General features: G+C 38.5%; 1 protein-coding gene across 1 annotated transcript in view; it reads left to right on the top strand.

The window, feature by feature from the left end:
* Positions 1-21,238, top strand: part of CTNNA1 (catenin alpha 1) — a 166,390-nt gene that overhangs the window by 40,695 nt on the left and 104,457 nt on the right. Inside the window, exons 4-5 of the mRNA XM_029215977.1 lie at positions 13,976-14,142; positions 14,682-14,801. Of these exons, the coding sequence (XP_029071810.1) occupies positions 13,976-14,142; positions 14,682-14,801 (287 nt within the window). The remainder of the gene's footprint in view (positions 1-13,975; positions 14,143-14,681; positions 14,802-21,238) is intronic.

Here is a 21,238-nt window from a genome sequence, read left to right on the forward strand (position 1 = left end):
TTGCACAAATATCTTCTCAGCTTTTTTTAAATCTTGAAAGTACAGAATTACATAGATAAAACTGATGGTCTTTTAAGGACATTGTTGTAAAGAAGGAATAGTCAGTGAGGGTTTTAAATTGATATTAAGAGACATTCTTTTATTTATCTCAGTAATTATGCAGTGAAATTGAGGACGTAGAGGCCTTCTTCCTTGTTATAGTTTGAATGATTTGTATACAGGGAGAAAATAGTATATACATATGGAGAGGTGTGTGTGCATGCATATATATGTGTGTGTGTGTACATATTTTTGTGGTGTGTATATATGTTTGTGTGTGTGTATATATATATATATTTTTTTTTTTTTTTTTTTTCTCATTGTAGATCTTGGCAAGGCAGTTTTAAGGAAAATAATGATATATTTTATCCCTGACAAAAGAATATTGAGCACAAGCTATCAGGCTCTTGAGGCATAATTTTCTCCCTGGCAACTAACTAGAGTCAGATTGAAGGAGGTGAAGATTGGTCTCCTGTCCAGTGCAGATGCTGACAGCTTCAGACTGGTCCACCCACATCTAATACAGTCAGCCTGCAAGATAGATGTTAGAAGGCAGATGTAATCAGGACAAAGCAGCTGTCAGTGAGTGTTTCGAGTAGGCTTTGAGAGGTAGACAGGAGACAGAGCGAAATCTGGGTTTGCTAAGTTCATGATGTGAAGACTTGAAACATAGCTTTGAGGAGCTTTGTGTGGGTGTGTGAGGCTGCATTTTAATTTGTCTGGTCTTGTTAGTGTGGTTTTATTCATGTTGAAATCATAAGCTTGATCTTATATATGGGATCTTTAATTTTTCACAGGAAAAAAATGACAAGTATTCCTACCCTGGAATATTGAGTATGGATTTCAAAAAGTGTTAATTATGCTATGGAAGAGCAATAGCAGAGAAACGTTTTGAAAACGATTAAATTTAAGTTAATTAGGTTTTCAGATTAGTGTAATCACTTTCTTCATTAAATCTAACAAGAAATCAGCTGGTTTTTCTCATACTCTAGCTTTAAGTTCTGGCTTGTCATTTGTTATCCTGCCTTTTCCCCTTGCTATTTTGGTAGATTTTTCATCCTGTTTTCGCTGCTTAATTTTGTGGATATCTCTTTTCGTGTGATCCCGTGATGGCTGTATCTGTTGTTAGAAGTGCTCCCACTCCAATTCCTACCCTTCGTATGTTCCTGAGGACTGTGATTAATTTAAAACTTGTTCATTATTGACCCCTCTTCCTCCGCTCTCACTATTTAATCCGTTTTCTGTTGTTCTTCATTTAACTTGAGCAGGAAAAGCAAAATATAAATTCCAGAAAGTCATTAACTGGTTGGCATCTGGGTGTTTTATGTCTTAAAGTTGTCTGTCTGACTTAAACTGTAAGTCTCTAGGCTGGAGGCTACACTTTGACTTGGGATGTGTCAGGGATGCTGTCTGCTTCTGGATCACTACCCTTGTGTGAGCATATGCTTTGCAAATACTTGGGTTCTGGTGTAGCCAGCTTGGAAGTGAGGAAAGGAGAATGAAGTTATTAAATTCTAATGTTTCCTGTCATTTTGAAATTGCTTTTTTTTTTTTAAAGTCTATCTTGTTAAACTCAAAAAAATAATGACACTGACCAGGATAATAATACTTTTAAGATACAGTGGGTAATATTTCTGCCTTAATATATTTGTACAGTGTAGCTAAGGAAGTTATCTTGGGTATTGAATTTTTGACTTTGGCATGACTTCAACCATGATGTAGAAACGTGGTTGCTACTAGTTAATTTTTTAAGAAAGTGACTCCAAGTTGAAATGCATGTTATGCATTTATTTGAATGTGTAATCAGGAAGTAAGTGCCTCTCTTTGGAGTGTTTTTGAATAGCAGCAGGGCACACTTGAATTAGTAAGGAAGATGAGAACATGAATATGTGTGGTACTCTTTTAATTTTTTAAAAAGATCCATTCTGTCTACTAGAAAAAGTAGAAATTTCAAAACTCCTTTTCTTACCCAGAGTGGGTGGGGAAGGGTGTAGATTGAGAATTTTTCTGGGTGCTCCCTGAACTGATTCAGATGGGCCGACAGTACTTAAATAACATATTAAATGTTTTTTTTTCTGGGTTGATTTTCAAAAAATAAACAGTTTTGTGGATTAAAAATGGCACCCCAGGGAAGTTCTCTTAAAGCATCTGTCAGGAATTCTTTGAATCATTGTCAGTTTTTCTATAGTTATGGAGATGTCATCTAGGGGTCTGTGGTTTTTGCGAAATATCACCCATTGATGAATGGAAAGGTGAAGGTGGAGAGCATTAAGTGTTTTGTTCATATTCATCTGTATGTCACAGGGTGAGTGAGTTACACCAGATATATTCCACCATTTGGTTCCTTCCCATAAGGACTATGTTATAAAATCTGTTATTCTTTGCAACTATATTGCCAGTTTGTCTTCATCGACAAGTGTGGAAGATGTCTTATTTTGTTACTAGATCATGGAAAATGAATTAAAAAATTTTGGGTGTTGGAGGGAAGGGATTGGGACAGGTTGGGAAATGCATGTTAATCCTTGATTATCTTGAAGTTGGCAAATAATTTTATGAAGACTTGGTCCTGTCAATTTATTATTTTGTAAAAAGAAAGTTGGTGGAATGATAACAAAGAAGTAAGAACAGGTATATCACTTTTTGGTGAGATCTTTTAATCAGATATGTTTAAGAGAAATTGATATAAAGTAGGTTTATCAGTGGAGCTAAAGCAATAAAAAGGTAACTTTCAAGAATTAGGAATCCTGTATTCAAATTCAGGGCTGGATTTTTTTTTGGCTTTCTACTGTGTAAAAAGATGCCCAGCTGTTAAGTACAGGGTGGTTTATAAAAGACTTAACTGTGATGTTGGTTGCTTGCTGTTTTTTTTTTTTCCCCTCTTCTTCGTCTGGCTACTCTGGGTAGAACTGAAAACATTCCTTTAACAAAAGTTAATTTTCTGCAGTGAACATGTTTTTGATAGTAAGAGCAAAAGAGAAGTAAAAATCAGCTATAATTTTGTTACCCAGAGATGAAATCAATGGTTAACATTTTGGTCTTGACCCCTCCAGTTTGTTTTTTATGAATATACTCACATGGGTAGCACTATGTTTTGCTCATTTATTTTTTTCACTTAATGGGTCCTGAACATCTTTCAGTATCATTAAGTACTTTCCTACAACATAATTTTTATTGGCTGAATAATATCCTCTATAGAGTAATATGATTTAAGAAGGTTATTTTGAACCAGAAAGCTAAAGACTTCTCTTTAATATATTTATGACCAGAGTTTTATTCACTTTTCAAAAACTTAAAAGGAGTGTGGTAAATAGGACAGTTTTTATTTTAAAGACTGAAGCCTGCCATTGTTAACAAGGATAGTATGAGATATCTGAGAGAATGAAAAATTTTAGACAGTTAAAATCATTTTGAGATAGAGAGATCAAAGTGACTTTACCAAGGTGATCCAGGAAATTAGTGGGAGAGGGGGAATCAGAATTACACATATGGACATGAAGTTGATCATGAAATGAATAAATAATTGGAACATGTTTAAGATGATGAATGGCTTTTAACTCTTCTCCTGGAAGCTTCTGTCATTTTAACACAGGGCTGTGTTTGCTGGTCCTCAAAAGCATATTCAGGTGGATGTCTTAAAATATCTTTTCTTTTGGATCTGGCAGTTGATAACAAACAATATGGTCTTATAAAATGTTCTATTTAAGAAGTGTCTAGTTAGGGTCTGTATAATAGTTGAGCTTCTCCTGCAGCAACTAAACAAAAAAATAATGACAATAAGATTGGGTCTGCAGATGGGCCCCTTATTTTACCAGTTGGCTTTCCCATATTTTGGATAAGCTTCTCAAGATAGCTGATTTTACAAAGCTTTTATTTCATAATGTATGCTAATTTTCCTTTTTCCTTTTTGCAGTGACACTAGTAGCCATGGGATTTTTTTATATCTTTGAAAAAAGAAAATTTGCATATAGACTTTCTTGGAGTGCTTTAAGTTATTCGTTTCTAGGAAAACCTCAGTTTTATGTATCACAGACATGGATTAAGGATATTTTACATTTTAAAATTATTTGAAGACTTTTTTCTTTAAAAAGATATTCATTATAGAAAGTTAAAAAAGAAAACCCACACAGAGCAGAAAATAATCACCCATCGGGCTATACAACCTTATGCTATACCACCTCTGTTAATATTTTCGTGTATGTTGGTGTAGTCTCCCCCATGACATAAATATTTTGTGATTTCCATTCTCATTGTGCAGTACAGATTATTGTATATCTGCTATTTAAGGTGGAAATTTTAAAAAAAGGTTTTTTTTTTCATTAATAAAGACACCTGGAGCTGGTAGATTATATAACTTACAGAAGATAAACCATGTTCCTCTGCTGGGCTGGCCGAGTTCTTGTCTTTTTCTGGACCTAAAGATAGAAAAAGTTCTGGCCAAGGAGCATATTAGAAGTATCCTTAGTATTGTTTTTAGGGAAAATATAACTTTGCTCTATATTTTGAGTCTCCTTGGAGGACTTTTGAAGGCTTATAGAGATGTTTCCATAGCTGAATTTCTGAGGACTTGGTGCCCTCTGCTATGGCATTGTGACTAGGAGCCATTTTTATAGTATGGCGTGGGCTTTGGGGATGGGAAGTTGTAAATAGGATATATGTTTTTGTGCCAGTACCATATTGTCTTGATTACTGTAGCTTTGTAGTATAACCTGAAGTCAGGGAGTCTGATTCCTCCAGCTCCGCTTTTTTCCCTCAAGACTGCTTTGGGTGTTCGGGGTTTGTTCTCCATACAGATTTTAAGATTTTTTGTTCTAGTTCCCGTAAAAAATGCCATTGGTAATTTGATAAGGATTGCACTGAATCTGTAGATTGCTTTGGGTAGTATAGTCATTTTCACAATATTGATTGTTCCAATCCAAGAACGTGGTATATCTCTCCATCTGTTGGTATCATCTTTAATTTCTTTTGTCAGTGTCTTATAGTTTTCTGCATACAGGTCTTTTGTTTCCCTAGGTAGGTTTATTCCTAGGTATTCTTTCTGTTGCAATGGTAGATGGAAGTGTTTCCTTAATTTCTCTTTCAGATTTTTCATCATTGGTATATAGGAACGCAAGAGATTTCTGTGCATTAATTTTGTACCCTGCAGCTTTACCAAATTCATTGATTAGCTCTAGTAGTTTTCTGGTGGCATCTTTAGGATTCTCTATGTATAGTATCATGTCATCTACAAACAGTGACAGTTTTACTTCTTCTTTTCCAATTTGTATTCTTTTTATTTGTTTTTCTTCTCTGATTGCCATGGCTAGGACTTCCAAAACTATGTTGAATAATAGTGGTGAGAGTGGACATCCTTGTCTTGTTCTTGATCTTAGAGGAAATGCTTTCAGGTTTTCACCATTGAGAATGTTTGCTGTGGGTTTGTCATATATGGCCTTTATTATGTTGAAGTAGTTCCCTCTTATGCCCACTTTGTGGAGAGTTTTTATCATAAATGGGTGTTGAATTTTCTCAGAAGTGTTTTCTGCAACTCTTGAGAAGATCATATGGTTTTTATTCTTCAATTTGTTAATATGGTGTATCACATTGATTGATTTGCATATATTGAAGAATCCTTGCATCTCTGGGATAAATCCCACTTGATCATGGTGTATGATCCTTTTAATATATTGTTGGATTCTGTTTGCTAGTATTTTGTTGAGGATTTTTGCATCTATATTCATCAGTGATACTGGTCTGTAATTTTCTTTTTTTGTAGTATCTTTGTCTGGTTTTGATATCAGGGTGATGGTGGCCTCATAGAATGAGTTTGGGAGTGTTCCTTCCTCTACAATTTTTTTGAGGAGTTTGAGAAGGATGGGTGTTAGCTCTTCTCTAAATGTTTGATAGAATTTACCTGTGAAGCCATCTGGTCCTGGACTTTTGTTTGTTGGAAGATTTTTAATCACAGTTTCAATTTCATTACTTGTGATTGGTCTGTTCATATTTTCTATTTCTTCCTGGTTCAGTCTTGGAAGGTTATACCTTTCTAAGAATTTGTCCATTTCTTCCAGGTTGTCCATTTTATTGGCATAGAGTTGCTTGTAGTAGTCTCTTAGGATACTTTGTATTTCTGCGGTGTCTGTTGTAACTTCTCCTTTTTCATTTCTAATTTTTGTGATTTGAGTCCTCTCCCTATTTTTCTTGATGAGTCTGGCTAATGGTTTATCAATTTTGTTTATCTTCTCAAAGAACCAGCTTATTGATCTTTGCTGTTGTTTTCTTTGCTTCTATTTCATTTATTTCTGCTCTGATCTTTATGATTTCTTTCCTTCTGCTAACTTTGGGTTTTGTTTGTTCTTTCTCTAGTTCCTTTAGGTGTAAGGTTAGATTGTTTATTTGAGATGTTTCTTGTTTGTTGAGGTAGGCTTGTATAGTTATAAACTTCCCTCTTAGAACTGCTTTTGCTGCATCCCATAGGTTTTGGATCATCGTGTTTTCATTATCATTTGTCTGTCAGTATTTCTTGATTTCCTCTTTGATTTCTTCAGTGATCTCTTGGCTGTTTAGTAACGTATTGTTTAGCCTCCATGTGTTTGTGTTTTTTACGTTTTTTTCCTTGTAATTGATTTCTAATATGATAGCGTTGTGGTCAGAAAAGATGCTTGATATGATTTCAGTTTTCTTAAATTTACTGAGGCTTGATTTGTGACCCAAGATGTGATCTATCCTGGAGAATGTTCTGTGCGCACTTGAGAAGAAAGTGTAATCTGCTGTTTTTGGATGGAATGTCCTATAAATATCAATTAAATCTGTCTGGTCTATTGTGTCATTTAAAGCTTGTGTTTCCTTATTAATTTTCTGTTTGATCTGTCCACTGGTGTAAGTGAGGTGTTAAAGTCCCCCACTATTATTGTGTTACTGTCAATTTCCTCTTTTATAGCTTTTAGCAGTTGCCTTATGTATTGAGGTGCTCCTGCGTTGGGTGCATATATGTTTATAATTGTTATATATTCTTCTTGGATTGATCCCTTGATCATTATGTAGTGTCCTTCCTTGTCTCTTGTACCATTCTTTATTTTAAAGTCTATTTTATCTGATAAGAGTATTGCTACTCCAGCTTTCTTTTGATTTCCATTTGCATGGAATATCTTTTTCCATCCCCTCACTTTCAGTCTGTATGTGTCCCTAGGTCTGAAGTGGGTCTTTTGTAGACAGCATATATATGGGTCTTGTTTTTGTATCTATTCAGCAAGCCTTTGTCTTTTGGTTGGAGCATTGAATCCATTCACGTTTAAGGTAATTATCGATATGTATGTTCCTATGACCATTTTCTTAATTGTTTTGGGTTTGTTTTTGTAGGTCCTTTTCTTCTCTTGTGTTTCCCACTTAGAGAAGTTCCTTTGGCATTTGTTGTAGAGCTGGTTTGGTGTTGCTGAATTCTCTTAGCTTTTGCTTGTCTGTAAAGCTTTTGATTTCTCCATGGAATGTGAATGAGATCCTTGCCGGGTAGAATAATCTTGGTTGTAGGTTCTTCCCTTTCATCACTTTAAGTGTATCATGCCACCCCCTTCTGGCTTGTACAGTTTCTGCTGAGAAATCAGCTGTTAACCTTATGGGAGTTCCCTTGTATGTTATTTGTTGTTTTTCCCTTGCTGCTTTCAATAATTTTTCTTTGTCTTTAATTTTTGCCAATTTGATTACTATGTGTCTCGGTGTGTTTCTCCTTGGGTTTATCCTGTATGGGACTCCCTGCGGTTCCTGGACTTGGGTGGCTATTTCCTTTCCCGTGTTAGGGAAGTTTTCGAGTATAATCTCTTCAAATATTTTCTCAGGTCCTTTTTCTCTCTCTTCTCCTTCTGGGACCCCTATAATGCGAATGTTGTTGTGTTTAATGTTGTCCCAGAGGTCTCTTAGTCTGTCTTCATTTCTTTTCATTATTTCTTCTTTCTTCTGTTCCGCAGCAGTGAATTCCACCATTCTGTCTTCCAGGTCACTTATCCGTAATTCTGCCTCAGTTGTTCTGCTATTGATTCCTTCTAGTGTAGTTTTCATTTCAATTATTGTATTGTTCATCTCTGTTTGTTTGTTCTTTAATTCTTCTAGGTCTTTGTTAAACATTTCTTGCATCTTCTTGATCTTTGCCTCCATTCTTTTTCCAAGGTCCTGGATCATCATCACTGTCATTATTCTGAATTCTTTTTCTGGAAGGTTGCCTATCTCCACTTCATTTAGTTGTTTTTTGGGGGTTTTATCTTGTTCCTTCGTCTGGTACGTAGCCCTCTGCCTTTTCATCTTGTCTGTCTTTCTGTGAATGTGTTTTGTTCCACAAGCTGCAGGATTGTAGTTCCTGCTTCTGCTTTCTGCCTTCTGGTGGATGAGGCTATCTAAGAGGTGTGCAAGTTTCCTGATGGGAGGGACTGGTGGTGGGTAGAGCTGGCTGTTGCTCTGGTGGGCAGAGCTCAGTAAAACTTTAATCCACTTGACTGCTGATGGGTGGGGCTGGGTTCCCTCCCTGTTGGTTGTTTGGCCTGAGGCAACCCAACACTGGAGCCTACCTGGGCTCTTTGGTGTGGCTAATGGCAGACTCTGGGAGGGATCACACCAAGGAGTACTCCCCAGAACTTCTGCTGCCAGTGTCCTTGTCCTCACGGTGAGATGGAGCCACCGCCCCCACCTCTGCAGGAGACCGTCCCACACTAGCAGGTAGGTCTGGTTCAGACTCCCCTGGGGTCACTGCTCCTTCCCCTGGGTCCTTATATGCACACTACTTTGTGTGTGCCCTCCAACAGTGGAGCCTCTGTTTTCCGCAGTCCTGTTGAACTCCTGCAATCAAATCCTGCTAGCCTTCAAAGTCTGATTCTCTAGGAATTTCTCCTCCTGTGGCCAGACCCCCTGGTTTGGAAGCCTGACATGGGGCTCAGAACTTTCACTCCAGTGGGTGGACTTCTGTGGTATAAGTGTTCTCCAGTGTGTGAGTCACCCACCCAGCAGTTATGGGATTTGATTTTATTGTGATTGCGCCCCTCCTACCGGCTCATTGTGGCTTCTCCTTTGTCTTTGAATGTGGGGTATCTTTTTTGGTGAGTTCCAGTGTCTTCCTTTCAATGATTGTTCAGTTAGTTGTGATTCTGGTGTTCTCACAAGAGGGAGTGAGAGCACGTTCTTCTGTTCCTCCATCTTGAACCAATCTCCTTGCCTTCATTCTTGAATGATTATATTTAGTGATTTTGATATGCATTGCCCTTACAGCAAATGAGGTTGGGCATCTTTTCATGTGCTTATTAACCATTTATATATCTTCCTTGGAGAGGTGTGGTATATTTCCTTTGCCTATTTTAAATTGGATTATTTGTCTTTTTATTGTTGATTTTAAGACTTCTTTATATAATGTGGATAGTGGATCCTTATCAGATATATGGTTTTCAAAAATTTTCTCCCATTCTGTGGGTCTTTTCATTTTCTTGATAGTGTCCTTAGAAGCACAAAAATTTTTAATTTTGATGATGTCCAGTTTTTATCTTTTTTCTTTATATATGACACTTTAGGTGTCATAGCTAAGAAACCATTGCCTAATCAGAGTTCTTGAAGACTTTATCAGTGTTTTCTTCTAACTGTTTTATAATTGTAGCTCTTACATTTGGTTTTGATCTATTTTGAAAGTATATGGCATGAGGTAGGGGTCCAACTTCATTGTTTTTCGTGTGGATATTCAGTTGTCCCAGTACTATTTGCTAAAAACACTGTTTTTCCCCTATTGAATGGTCTTGGCAGCCTTGTTGAAAATTAATTTACTGTATTTCTGGATTCTCAATTCTATTCCAGTGATTTATATGTATATATTTGATTTTGTTGACCATTTTTCCTTTGCAAATGCTTATCTTCTTGTTTTAGACAGTTTGTCATCTTGGGTCTCTTTGTTTCTCTTGTCACAGAGTCTTCTTTCCCTTACTCCTAAAGCCACAGTCTCAAGGGCTGCAGCTTTTTTTTTTTTTTTTTTTTTAAATCTTCCCCAGTTCATGTGCATACATGTAGTATGCCCTGGCCTCCTCTCCATCTCAGAACAGCTGTACCTTGAATCCTTTAAGTAATCTTCCACCATGCTTTCTTTTCCCTTACTTTTTTTTTTTTTTTTTTTTTTTTTAGCTGCGCCACCCAGCTTGTGGGATCTTAGTTCCCCAACCAGGGATTGAACCCGGGCCCTTGACAGTGAAATTGTGGAGTCCTTAACCACTGGACTGCCAGGGAATTCCCCCCCTCCCTCTTAATAATCAAAGGTTATCATATCATTTGACCCCTGCATTTATAATTTACTACTGTTCTTTCCTGGGCTCTTACTGTGGCTTTCTGACCCATATTACTGGCCAGGTTTATTATATATGCTTTTGTTAGGTTGACTTTGACTTCGCTCTTTGGCTCAGGGATTCTTGTTTGTGCTCTGTTTGTCCATGGCCTTTCTACCCATCATCATATCCACCCCCCGCCCCCCGATCATCTGATGCTTCTATACACATCCTTTACTTCCAAGTTAAACTAGAGAACTCAAACATGCCTTTTTATTGTATACCCAGCTTGTTAAGTGGTTCTAAGAACATAGGCATTAAGCATTACAAATCCTGTCTCTCTCATTTACTATTAGGTGAAATAGTAACTAACTTAATCAAGTTAAGTTAGTTACTGTTAAGTTAGTTAACTTGCCTAAGCTTTAGTTATCTCTTTTGTAAAGAAGGGCTAATACCACCTACTTTCTAGGTGGTTCATAGGATTAAATAAAATAAGTGTAGTGCCATGGAGTGGGCATTCAATAAATGTTAGATATTACTATGTTGCTGTTCCTTTTGCTTGAGGTGCCAGCTCCCTTAACTCTACTGTCCCAAGTTATTCCTGTCCTTTGAGGGTAGAGTCCATTTCAGAGGACCATGTCTTCAATAAAACTGTTGTTGGCATTTCACTTATACCCCAAACTGGTCGTTTAGTGCTTCCTTTTTTGACCCTATGCTACTCTGTGCCTTTCTTAAAGCTCGTATGTTAAAAATGCTACATAATTTCTGTGTGATCACTTTCTTCTTTTCTGGTTTATAAACCATGTGAAAGCAGAGGTAAGTCTTGCTCAGCTTCTTATCCGTGGCACTGGATTTATTTGTTTGTGTAATATGCTCTCAATAAATAGGTGGAATTCTTTTTATTGTATAAGGCCAATATTTCTTATTTAATATCCCTTGCTTAAAATTAATATTAGGCGAATATCTTTTTCTGCAAGCCTTTAGGGACAACTTCTTACATGAGTAAATAACTTTTCCTGATATATTCCCATAGCACCTTGTCCACAGTGCTATTGTAATTTTGACTGCATTGTAATATTCCCTAATTTGTAGGCCCTTTGAGTACAGGCGCCTTGTCTTAATCAGCTTTTAATTGTTTGCTTGTCTGTCTTACCCCCTCCATAGAGCTCCATGAGGACATGGGCTGTTTCTTGAGCACTATATCGCTGCCCTTTAATGTATAGTGGGTGCTCAAATATTTGTTGAATAAATAAATGAATGGCTGAGCTCTGTCTTTTTAAGTACCATAAAATAACATTTTTGTTAAGTATCCACGTAATTGTCGTATGTCTGTATCTTAGATCCAGGAAAACTTTTAACTATGAACTTCTTCATTGTGAGTTATTTCTGACCTGACAAATACGCAGAGCTTGTCTTTGCTCTTAATACTATATTGTGCTTCTTAGCCTAATTAATACATGAATCTGAGGGTGAATTTAACTTTTTCCCCCTAATCTCACATTCTGCAACTAAATTTGATAGCTAGGAGAAATTTCGTAGGTCTCTTCAGAAGTAGCTAGGCTTCTAGGACTTCCCTGGTGGCACAGTGGTTAAGAATCCGCCTGCCAATGCAGGGGACACGGGTTCGATCCCTGGTCCAGGAAGATCCCACATGCCTTGGAGCAGCTAAGCCTGTGCACCACAACTACTGAGCCTGCGCTCTAGAGCCCGCGAGCCGCAACTACTGAAGCCTGTGTGCCTAGAGCCAGTTCTCCACAACAAAAGAAGCCAGTGCAGTGAGAAGCCCGCGCACCGCAACGAAGAGTAGCCCCACACTTGCCACAACTAAAGAAAGCCTGCACACAGCAATGAAGATCCAATGTAGCCCAAAATAAATAAATTAAAAAAAAAAGAAGTAGCTAGGCTTCTTGATAGTGCACTTTTTTTACATTTGTGGAGGAGATGAGACAGTGAATAGCCTTTAGGCTTTAATCTGAAGTGGACATGTTCAGCCAAGGAAGGGAGTAATTTTCTAGGAATCCAAAGATAGTCACCATAGAGGCACTGTCAGTATAACTGGTGGAACAGACACAGCCCTGGCCCTACAGTTGCTTTCAGCTATAAGAAAAGAGAAACGATAGGCACCTTAAATGATTGTTATTAGAAACAGATAACAAAAAAGTATAAGTTATTTTACAAGTTTCTAGGAAATGTTATAAGTAACTTCTTAGCATTGTTGAAGCCGGGATTGTATAAGTTGGATATTCCTAATAACTATAGTAAAATGTATGTTTTTAGCCTAATTTTAAAAATTATGGATATAATACCTGTTATAGAAAATGTTTTCATAAGTACAGAATAATGTAAAGAGTCAGATTGTAACCTAGTATAACTATTATTTGTCTTTTTTAAAAAAATTATTATTTTTTTTGGCTGCTTCGGGTCTTAGTTGCTGCACGCGGGATCTTCGTTGAGGCATGCGGATCTTTCTTTGTGGCCCATGGGCTTCTCTCAAGTTGTGGTGTGTGGGTTTTCTCTCTCTAGTTGTGGCGTGCGGGCTCCAGGGCACTTGGACTCTGTGGTTTGTGGCACTTGGGCTCTCTTGTTGAGGCGCTTGAGCTCAATAGTTGTGGCGCACGGGCTGAGTTGCCCCACGGCATGTGGGATCTCAGTTCCCCGACAGGGATCAAACCTGCGTCCCCTGCATTGGAAGGAGGATTCTTTACCCCTGGACCACCAGGGAAGTCCCTATTTGTCTTTTTTTTTTTTTTTTTTTTTGCGGTACGCGGGCTTCCCGCTGCCGCGGCCTCTCCCGCTGTGGAGCACAGGTTCCGGACACGCAGGCCCAGCGGCCATGGCTCATGGGCCCAGCCGCTCCGCGGCACGCGGGATCCTCCTGGACCGGGACACGAACTCGCGTCCCCCGCATTGGCAGGCAGACTCTCAACCACTGCGCCACCAGGGAAGCCCCCTGTTTGTCTTTTGACTCCAGTCTTTTCTGTATTTTTTAAACACAGATTACATACATTTATCATTTCATCTTTTATTTTTTCTGCTTAAGGTTTCATCAAAAGCTTTAACATTTTTTCCCATATATGTGTTAATATTTGCATAATAGTCAATTGTAGGCTTTACCATAATTTACTTAACTAGATGCTTGGTTGAGCATTTGAGCTGTTGAAAGTGTTTTGCTATGAGGAAAATGAACGAGTCAGTGACTGAACATACCAGTGAGTTTCTCTTTGAGCTGTATGCGTTAGGTAGTTGTGATGGTTAATGAAGTATGATGGTCCTACATAATGGTTGCTGTGTTTCTGTATCATTTTGTGGATGTGAGGGTACATTGCATTAGATCCATTTTTTTTCTCCCATTCAAATCTTGAATTTTTTTTTTTTTTCCATTAGGATACATATAATGGTCCTTCTTGGAAAGGAGTATTATTAGATCAATGGAAAGAAGTATTTTTAAGGCTCTTGATACATTAGTGCTAAATCACTTTCTAGATATTGTGCTTTTACCAGGGATGTATGAAGGTGCTTTTTCTTAGGGACAGCTAGAAAACAAAACAACAAAAATAAAAATCCTTAAACTAAATTCTGCACATGAAGTATACAAAGTTTGAATTATTTTTATTTTTTTAAAATGTAGACCAGTTATTTGGTTCATTCTGCTGAGTTTGTTTTTCTATTCTGTAAAACAGGTGATTTGATGAAGAGTGCTGCCGGAGAGTTTGCAGATGATCCCTGCTCTTCCGTGAAGCGTGGCAACATGGTTCGGGCAGCTCGAGCTTTGCTCTCTGCTGTTACCCGGCTGCTTATTTTGGCTGACATGGCAGATGTCTACAAATTACTTGTTCAGCTGAAAGTTGTAAGTATAGGCCTATGTCTGTAATTTGTTCTATCACAGCGAGGCTGCTGCTGGCCATACTTAGTTCAACATTTCTTAGGGTTTGGTTTGGTTTTGAACTTGGTTTACCTAAATGGACCAGGAATGTTTTTAATTTCCACTCACTCCTCTGTTCCAAGTGAACATCATACTGGCTCTGCTGTGAACCTGTGTTGTCTTTGTTCTAATAAAGAATTTACAGAAAAGGTTTTGTTTTGACTCCTTCCCTTTTTGTGGTAGTGATTAAACATTTCCTTGTACCAGTAGAGTTTCAGAGTTGAGAAATCAAGATATGTTAAATTGTATCCTTTTAGATGGAAGTCACAATAATGCTGTCCTTCCCCACCTCCCGTAAAACTCCCATGTAGTAGCTGCTCAAATGTTTGAGGGCCATGTAAATTGAAGAGGAAGTTTGGATTGCTATGTGAGTAGCTGTCGAAAGGAATAAAAAATTCTAGATCTTCTTTATGTACAGACTTCTATTGTTGAGAATTTTTCTTTTGGGGGTGTGTGTTTTATAGGTAGAAGACGGTATCTTGAAACTGAGGAATGCTGGCACTGAACAGGACTTGGGAATACAATATAAGGCCCTGAAACCTGAAGTGGATAAGTTGAACATTATGGCAGCCAAAAGACAACAGGTACAACCATGATTTGGGGATACATTTAAGTTGTTTATATTATTACCTAGTGGGAAAAATCGATTTTACCTAAGTTTTCAAAAGGTACCAATATCTCCCTCTGCTAATATAGTTCCATTAAAATATTTAGTTTATGGTGTGTCCTTTCAGTATTGTTAATAAAGTTAGTATTGAGTTGTACTCATGTTTTGCTCCTATTTTGATTCCTGTGAAAATTTTACTTTAGGTAGCTTAGCAGTTTGTGATAGTGTCTGGAGAAGTGATAGGCTTTTGTTCTGTGTGTTCAAGGATGAACTTGAGTTGGTGGTGGAGTTTAATTCAAACTTTTAAAAACTTAAACTAGTCAAAACATACTGGAATTACTTCTATACCAGAAAGTACCTCCCCCTCCATATTTTGTAACTTTTAAAGTGTTTCTTACCATTCAAGTAGTTTTCATAGTGTTAGGAATTTGTGTTGTGTGGTATGTGGATCAGTGTTCCTATTTTTCCAGCCTTTGCTAGCCCTTTGGCATTTTGCTGTTGGGGTGCTTGAAGTCTTCCCTGTGCCCTTCCTGGATGCTGTGTGTTAGATGTGTGTTCCTTAGGGGGGATGCATGTGTCACCATCCAGCTCTTATAATTTCCATAGTCCTGGTCAAGCTTGTGCTATTCTTATTTTTAAAGAGCGCTGAGTAGATGAATTCTTATTTTTTTAAAAATTAATGAATTAATTTTTGGCTGTGTTGGGTCTTCATTGCTGCGTGCGGGCTTTCTCTAGTTACGGCGAGCAGGGGCTACTCTTCGTTATGGTGCTCGGGCTTCTTTTGTTGCGGAGCACGGGCTCTAGGCGCATGGGCTTCAGTAGCTGTGCCACGCAGGCTCAGTAGTTGTGACTCACGGGCTTAGTTGCTCCGCAGCATGTGGGATCTTCCTGGACCAGGGCTCGAACCCGTGTCCCCTGCATTGGCAGGCGGATTCTTAACCACTGCGCCACCAGGGAAGTCCCGAATTCTTATTATTGTTAGCCAATACCTGTATTGGTTAAAATATTTTATGCTGCAGTTTACAGAAAACCGAGCTCCAAAACTGCTTGAACATTGAGGGGTTTATATTCTCACTAATTAGAAGCCCCAAGTTAGGTTAAGTGACTTCAGGGTTGTTAAATTTAAAGGCTTTGCAGTATCATCAAGCATTCAGTTTCTTGACATTTTCCAGCATTTACCATCTTCAGTGTGCCTGGCACTGGATGGCTGTAGAAGCTCTAGGTATGACATTTGCACGCATCAATGTGTCCAGTGAGAAAAAAAAGGACTGTTTCTTCCATATGTCTCTCGTTATAAGCAAATGATCTAGAAGCCTCTAACAGATTTGCCCTAAATACGGATTGTATAACATACCCATTCCTTACTAATCATTGGTAAGAGGAAAGCAGTTAACTCTATCTGACTCAGAGTAATGAAGATCTGCCTTCTTGTCTGTGACAGTGGTAGCCTTCCTGAGAATAGGAACATTCAGCAAGAACTCTGACAGGCATGAGGAACATGGGGTCAATACTGTAAATGTCCAGTATATGACAGCCTCAGATTTGGAGACTTCAGCTTTCATTTGGTTACATTTACATTAGTATAAAATTCTACCCCACAGGGTTGAGAGAATTAAATTAAAGAATGTGTGTGAAGTATTTAATATAGTGCCAGACACTCAGTAGGCCCTCAGCAGTGGGCAGTTGGTGAATAGTAGTTATTGCTCGTATTTTAAGCTGTAAGGTGTGATCAGACTGAATCTGTACATATGATACCCTGGTTTTACATTTCCAGTACTTAATATTACACTTGATAATATAGCTAGATTTGTTGTATTGCCTGAGTAATTTTGTTAGTGTAGGCTCAGTGTGCTTTTATCATTTGTCCTTGTGTTGGCTTATGTTTCCATCACATAAATCACAAGTAGGTTTTTCTTTTTGAATTCTACAGGTTCTTATTAGGTATCCATTTGATACATATTAGTGTATATATGTCAATCCCAATCTCCCAATTCATCACACCACCCCCCACCACCCCGCCCCACCACTTCCCCCCTTTGGTGTCCATACATTTGTTCTCTACATCTGTGTCTCTATTTCTGCCCTGCAAACTGGTTCATCTGTACCATTTTTCTAGGTTCCACATATATGTGTTAATATATGATATTTGTTTTTCTCTTTCTGACTTACTTCACTCTGTATGACAGTCTCTAGATCCATCCACGTCTCTACAAATGACCCAATTTTGTTCCTTTTTATGGCTGAGTAATATTCCATTGTATATGTGTACCACATCTTCTTTATTCATTCGTCTGTCTATGGGCATTTAGGTTGTTTCCATGACCTGGCTCTTGTAAATAGTGCTGCAATGAACATTGGGGTGCATGTGTCTTTTTGAATTATGGTTTTCTCTGGGTATATGCCCAGTAGTGGGATCGCTGGGTCATATGGTAATTCCATTTTTAGTTTTTTAAGGAGCGTCCATACTGTTCTCCATAGTGGCTGTATCAATTTACATTCCCACCAATAGTGCAAGAGAGTTTTTTTCTTTTTGCTGGGGCTGACTGATCCGAAGAAGAACTTGTTGTATGATAGTATGGTAATTTTATAAATATGGCAAGCTGGCCAAATTATGTTCACAATTTATTTTACTTAACATTCTTGATATAAGTTCTCTTTTGAATATGTGAAATGAATGTTAGTTATATTTAAAAAATAAAGTTTGGTGAATAGTCTTACTGTCTTAAAACCTAGTCTGATTTTGACTTATGAAGACTTACTATTTTTTATTTTTGCGGTATGCGGGCCTCTCACTGTTGTGGCCTCTCCTTTTGCAGAGCACAGGCTCCGGATGCGCAGGCTCAGCGGCCGTGGCTCACAGGCCCAGCCGCTCCGCGGCATGTGGGATCTTTCCAGACCAGGGCACAAACCCGTGTCCCCTGCATCGGCAGGTGGACTCTCAACCACTGTGCCACCAGGGAAGCCCCAAGACTTAATATTATTTGAGGAAAGTGAGAACATTTAGACTGACACTATTGCATATCTTTGCAAAATGGTGGAATAAGTAAATTGATGATGTTCTTGAGATAAACACAATAATAGTCTAGAATTTTGTATGCTACTGGAGAAACTTACTGGAAAGTAATGCTGCCTGAGTTTTAATTCTGTGTGCCATGAATCCATGAAGAGTTCCTTCATAATCCCTGATGTATTTAAAAAAAAAAAAAAGTAGTGAATTTCAAACATTTCCCAAATAAGATGTCATAAAAATCTTGAAATTATTGGTTAACATGCCAGATGATCTTCTGTTAGCACCTCCATGTCTGTTTTCTGCCCTTGGTCACCCTGCTCCCTGCCCCAGGGACCTGACCTGTCTGGACTGCATCCAGGGGCTTCTTTGCTCTCTGGCTTCTGGTTGGGTTGGCCACTGGGAGCACTATTAGGAGATCAGAGGACAGTGAGGATAGGGTTTTATCCCTCCCTGCTGGTTGCCCTGGGTTGCTAAAAGTCATAGCCTCTCTTGGGTGGTATTCTCCCCACACCTCACTTCCTGGGTTCTGGTAACTGCTGCCTCGTTTTGTCTCTTTGGGCCTAAGTGCCCTAATAACCTGTGGTTTTCCTGAACTTTGCCCATACCTTTTGTAGCATAGTCCCTAAACCATCTTTGAATTGCCCAGCTTGATTTTACCATCTGTTTTCTGTGGGTATCTTTTTTTTTAAAAATTAATTAATTTGTTTGCCTGCGTTGGGTCTTAGTTGTGGCACTCGGGCTCTCTAGTTGTGGTGCATAGACTTAGTTGCCCCGCGACATGTGGGATCTTCGTTCCCAGACCAGGGATTGAACGCGCGTCCCCTGCATTGGAAGGTGGATTCTTAACCATTGGGACCACCAGGGAAGTCCCTCTGCTGGTATCTTGAGTGATACATTTTAAAGTTTGTCTTGGGTTTGTAGTATGTCATGGTCATTTATAGTTTTCCTTGGACCTAATTCTTTAACCTTTAGCCTTAGCCTCCTACAGTAGAATTTGTTGAATAGGCTGGCTGTGGGTGCCTGTGTGCCTTCTGATCGTAAAGTGACTTTTTATAGGGCCTGGGCCTTGGTGTATATTTCTATAAACTAGTGCTGTTTTTGGGAATTAAACTCAACTCATTTTATCGTAAAGTACCAGCCTGGTGGAAATTTCATGCTCCCTTTTAGATACTGCCCATTGGCCTCCTTCAGTTACTGGTCACAATTTTGCACGTGTGTTTTCTGGCAGAATTCCTCTACTGCTGTATGCTTAGCACCCTGGACTGTTTTCACCTTTGACCTTTCCTTCTCTTCCCAGGTGTGGTGTATAATAATTTACCTCCTCATCAAGCCTTTTATATTTGCAGGCAGCCCTAGTCCAGAATAAGGGTGTTTCCTCAAGAGCAGTATTTGGATGTGATGTGTGTACTTGGATGCTTTAGCCTCCCTTGTACCATTTAAGCAGCAGCCACCCAGTGAGGAAATGTTGAACCTTACGAGATATACAGGCACTCTGGGATTTACCTATTTGTCTCTAAGGTTTTTCTGGAACATGGTGTGGGGGTGAGGATGTTGCTGAAAATAATAATGAATAACTTTAAAAAGGTGTTTACTATGTGCTAAACACTGTAACAGTTCCTTGATAAACACGAATTTGTTTAATTTTTACAGAAACATTATAAGGTAGATCCTATAATTGATCAGATATTAGTTTTTATATGTGAAGGAACTGTATGTAGCATAGAGAGGTTAAGTAATTTGGCATGGACATTCATCTAGTAAGTGGTGGAGCCAGGTTTTGAACCTAGGCTTGTCTGGCTCCAGAGGACAGGGATTTTGTTTAAACTGCTACTGTAATCCCTAATGCCTAGAACATTGCCTGGATACAATAGTGTTCAATAAATATTTGTTTAACTAAAGAGAGAATAACCCATTTTGCTGGACTGCAGATCCATCCTGGAATGGGATTCTGTGTGTGACCATAATCTGTTACTTTCTTGGGCTAGAATATTATTTGCTGACTAGAAGTTTTGAATTTCTGTTAGGCTGCAGGCTCTTATTTGACTGTAAGGGTGAAATAGATGGCAGAGGTAAGGATCTGCCAGCATCTACCCTGGTTCCTGTGAAGAGGACTACCTCTGCCTTACATTGTCAATTCTGCCTCCCCAGTATGCTAAAGATGGAATACTTTGATGTTTACAATCTACCCACCCAGGTACATGAGTTTGTTGAAATAGGTTTGGTAAAAATGTTGTGCTTCTTACCTAGTCTGTGAACTCTTTCATGATTATTTTTCTGAAAGCCTGAACAGACAAATTGGTAATGGATAGTACTGCCACTGTTTTATGTGTAAATCACCTGTACTGGATGGGTTGGACCATGGACCATTTCTTTAAGTATAGTCATTTGAATCCAAGAGAAGACATCTGATCAAAAGTATCTATGGGGACTTCCCTTGCTGTCCAGTGGTTAAGACTCTGTGCGGGGGTCACGGAGTTCTATCCCTGGTGGGGAACTATGATTCTGTATGCTGCGCGGTGTGGCCAAAAAAAAAAGTATCTATGGCTACAGTTTTGTATTGTTAAGAGGGACATGAGAGGAAACTTGCACTTGAATTTCCAGGTCTTGGTTAGAAAGTGTTACGGATTGCTTAGAATTTAGCTTCTGTTTCTTGGTCACTGCATGTGATAGTTGGTTCAAATTATGTTGAAAGGGGTCATTTCCACTTTATGTTTTCTGTTTGTTCCTGAGTCTGTTTGAAATATAACTGGATTGGTCAAATTGGTGAATCATGAAGGCTAAAGTAGACCAAGGAACTCTATAATTTTCTAAGTAATCTATTACACTGCTTAATAGCTCACTTTTTTTCACTAATCTGGGTTACTTATCAGGACTATATATCTTGAAAAGAATTCTTATGATTGATCATTATTATAGTAAGTAGTGCTGCCTTGTGATCATGTCTATTTTCCTATCTTAACAAAACGTAGTTTCTTTGTCCTACGGCAAAAGCAATTCTAAAGAGAGAAAATAGAACATCTTAGCAGTTAGGACAAACGATGGTGGCTGTCATTTTCATCATAGATTAAAATATATCCCCCGTACTTCTAAAAGAAGTCTATCAAAGATACATTGTGATGAGGGCAAGACATTTAGAAAATGCCACACAGAACATGTACACTAGCTGCTTACGCATAATGGTGAGCCCTAGACCTTTGTCATAGTTGAAATGATCGTCGACTCTCTAAATCCATGGGGTCCTATTTCTGAGTATTGAACCTGATGTAGTCTTTGGAAAGGTAGGAGTTTATCATACCAGGCCAGGCAGTGGCTTTAGGAAAGTCAGATGTTGAATAGTAATTTTGGCACCTATTATAACTTCAGGTGACCACAAGTGTCTTTGCTAACCTTTACAAGAGGCTGTA

Source organism: Monodon monoceros, unplaced genomic scaffold, assembly GCF_005190385.1.
Source record: "Monodon monoceros isolate NGI ecotype Baffin Bay Population unplaced genomic scaffold, NGI_Narwhal_1 Super_Scaffold_12, whole genome shotgun sequence".
NCBI classification, from domain to species: Eukaryota; Metazoa; Chordata; class Mammalia; order Artiodactyla; family Monodontidae; genus Monodon; species Monodon monoceros.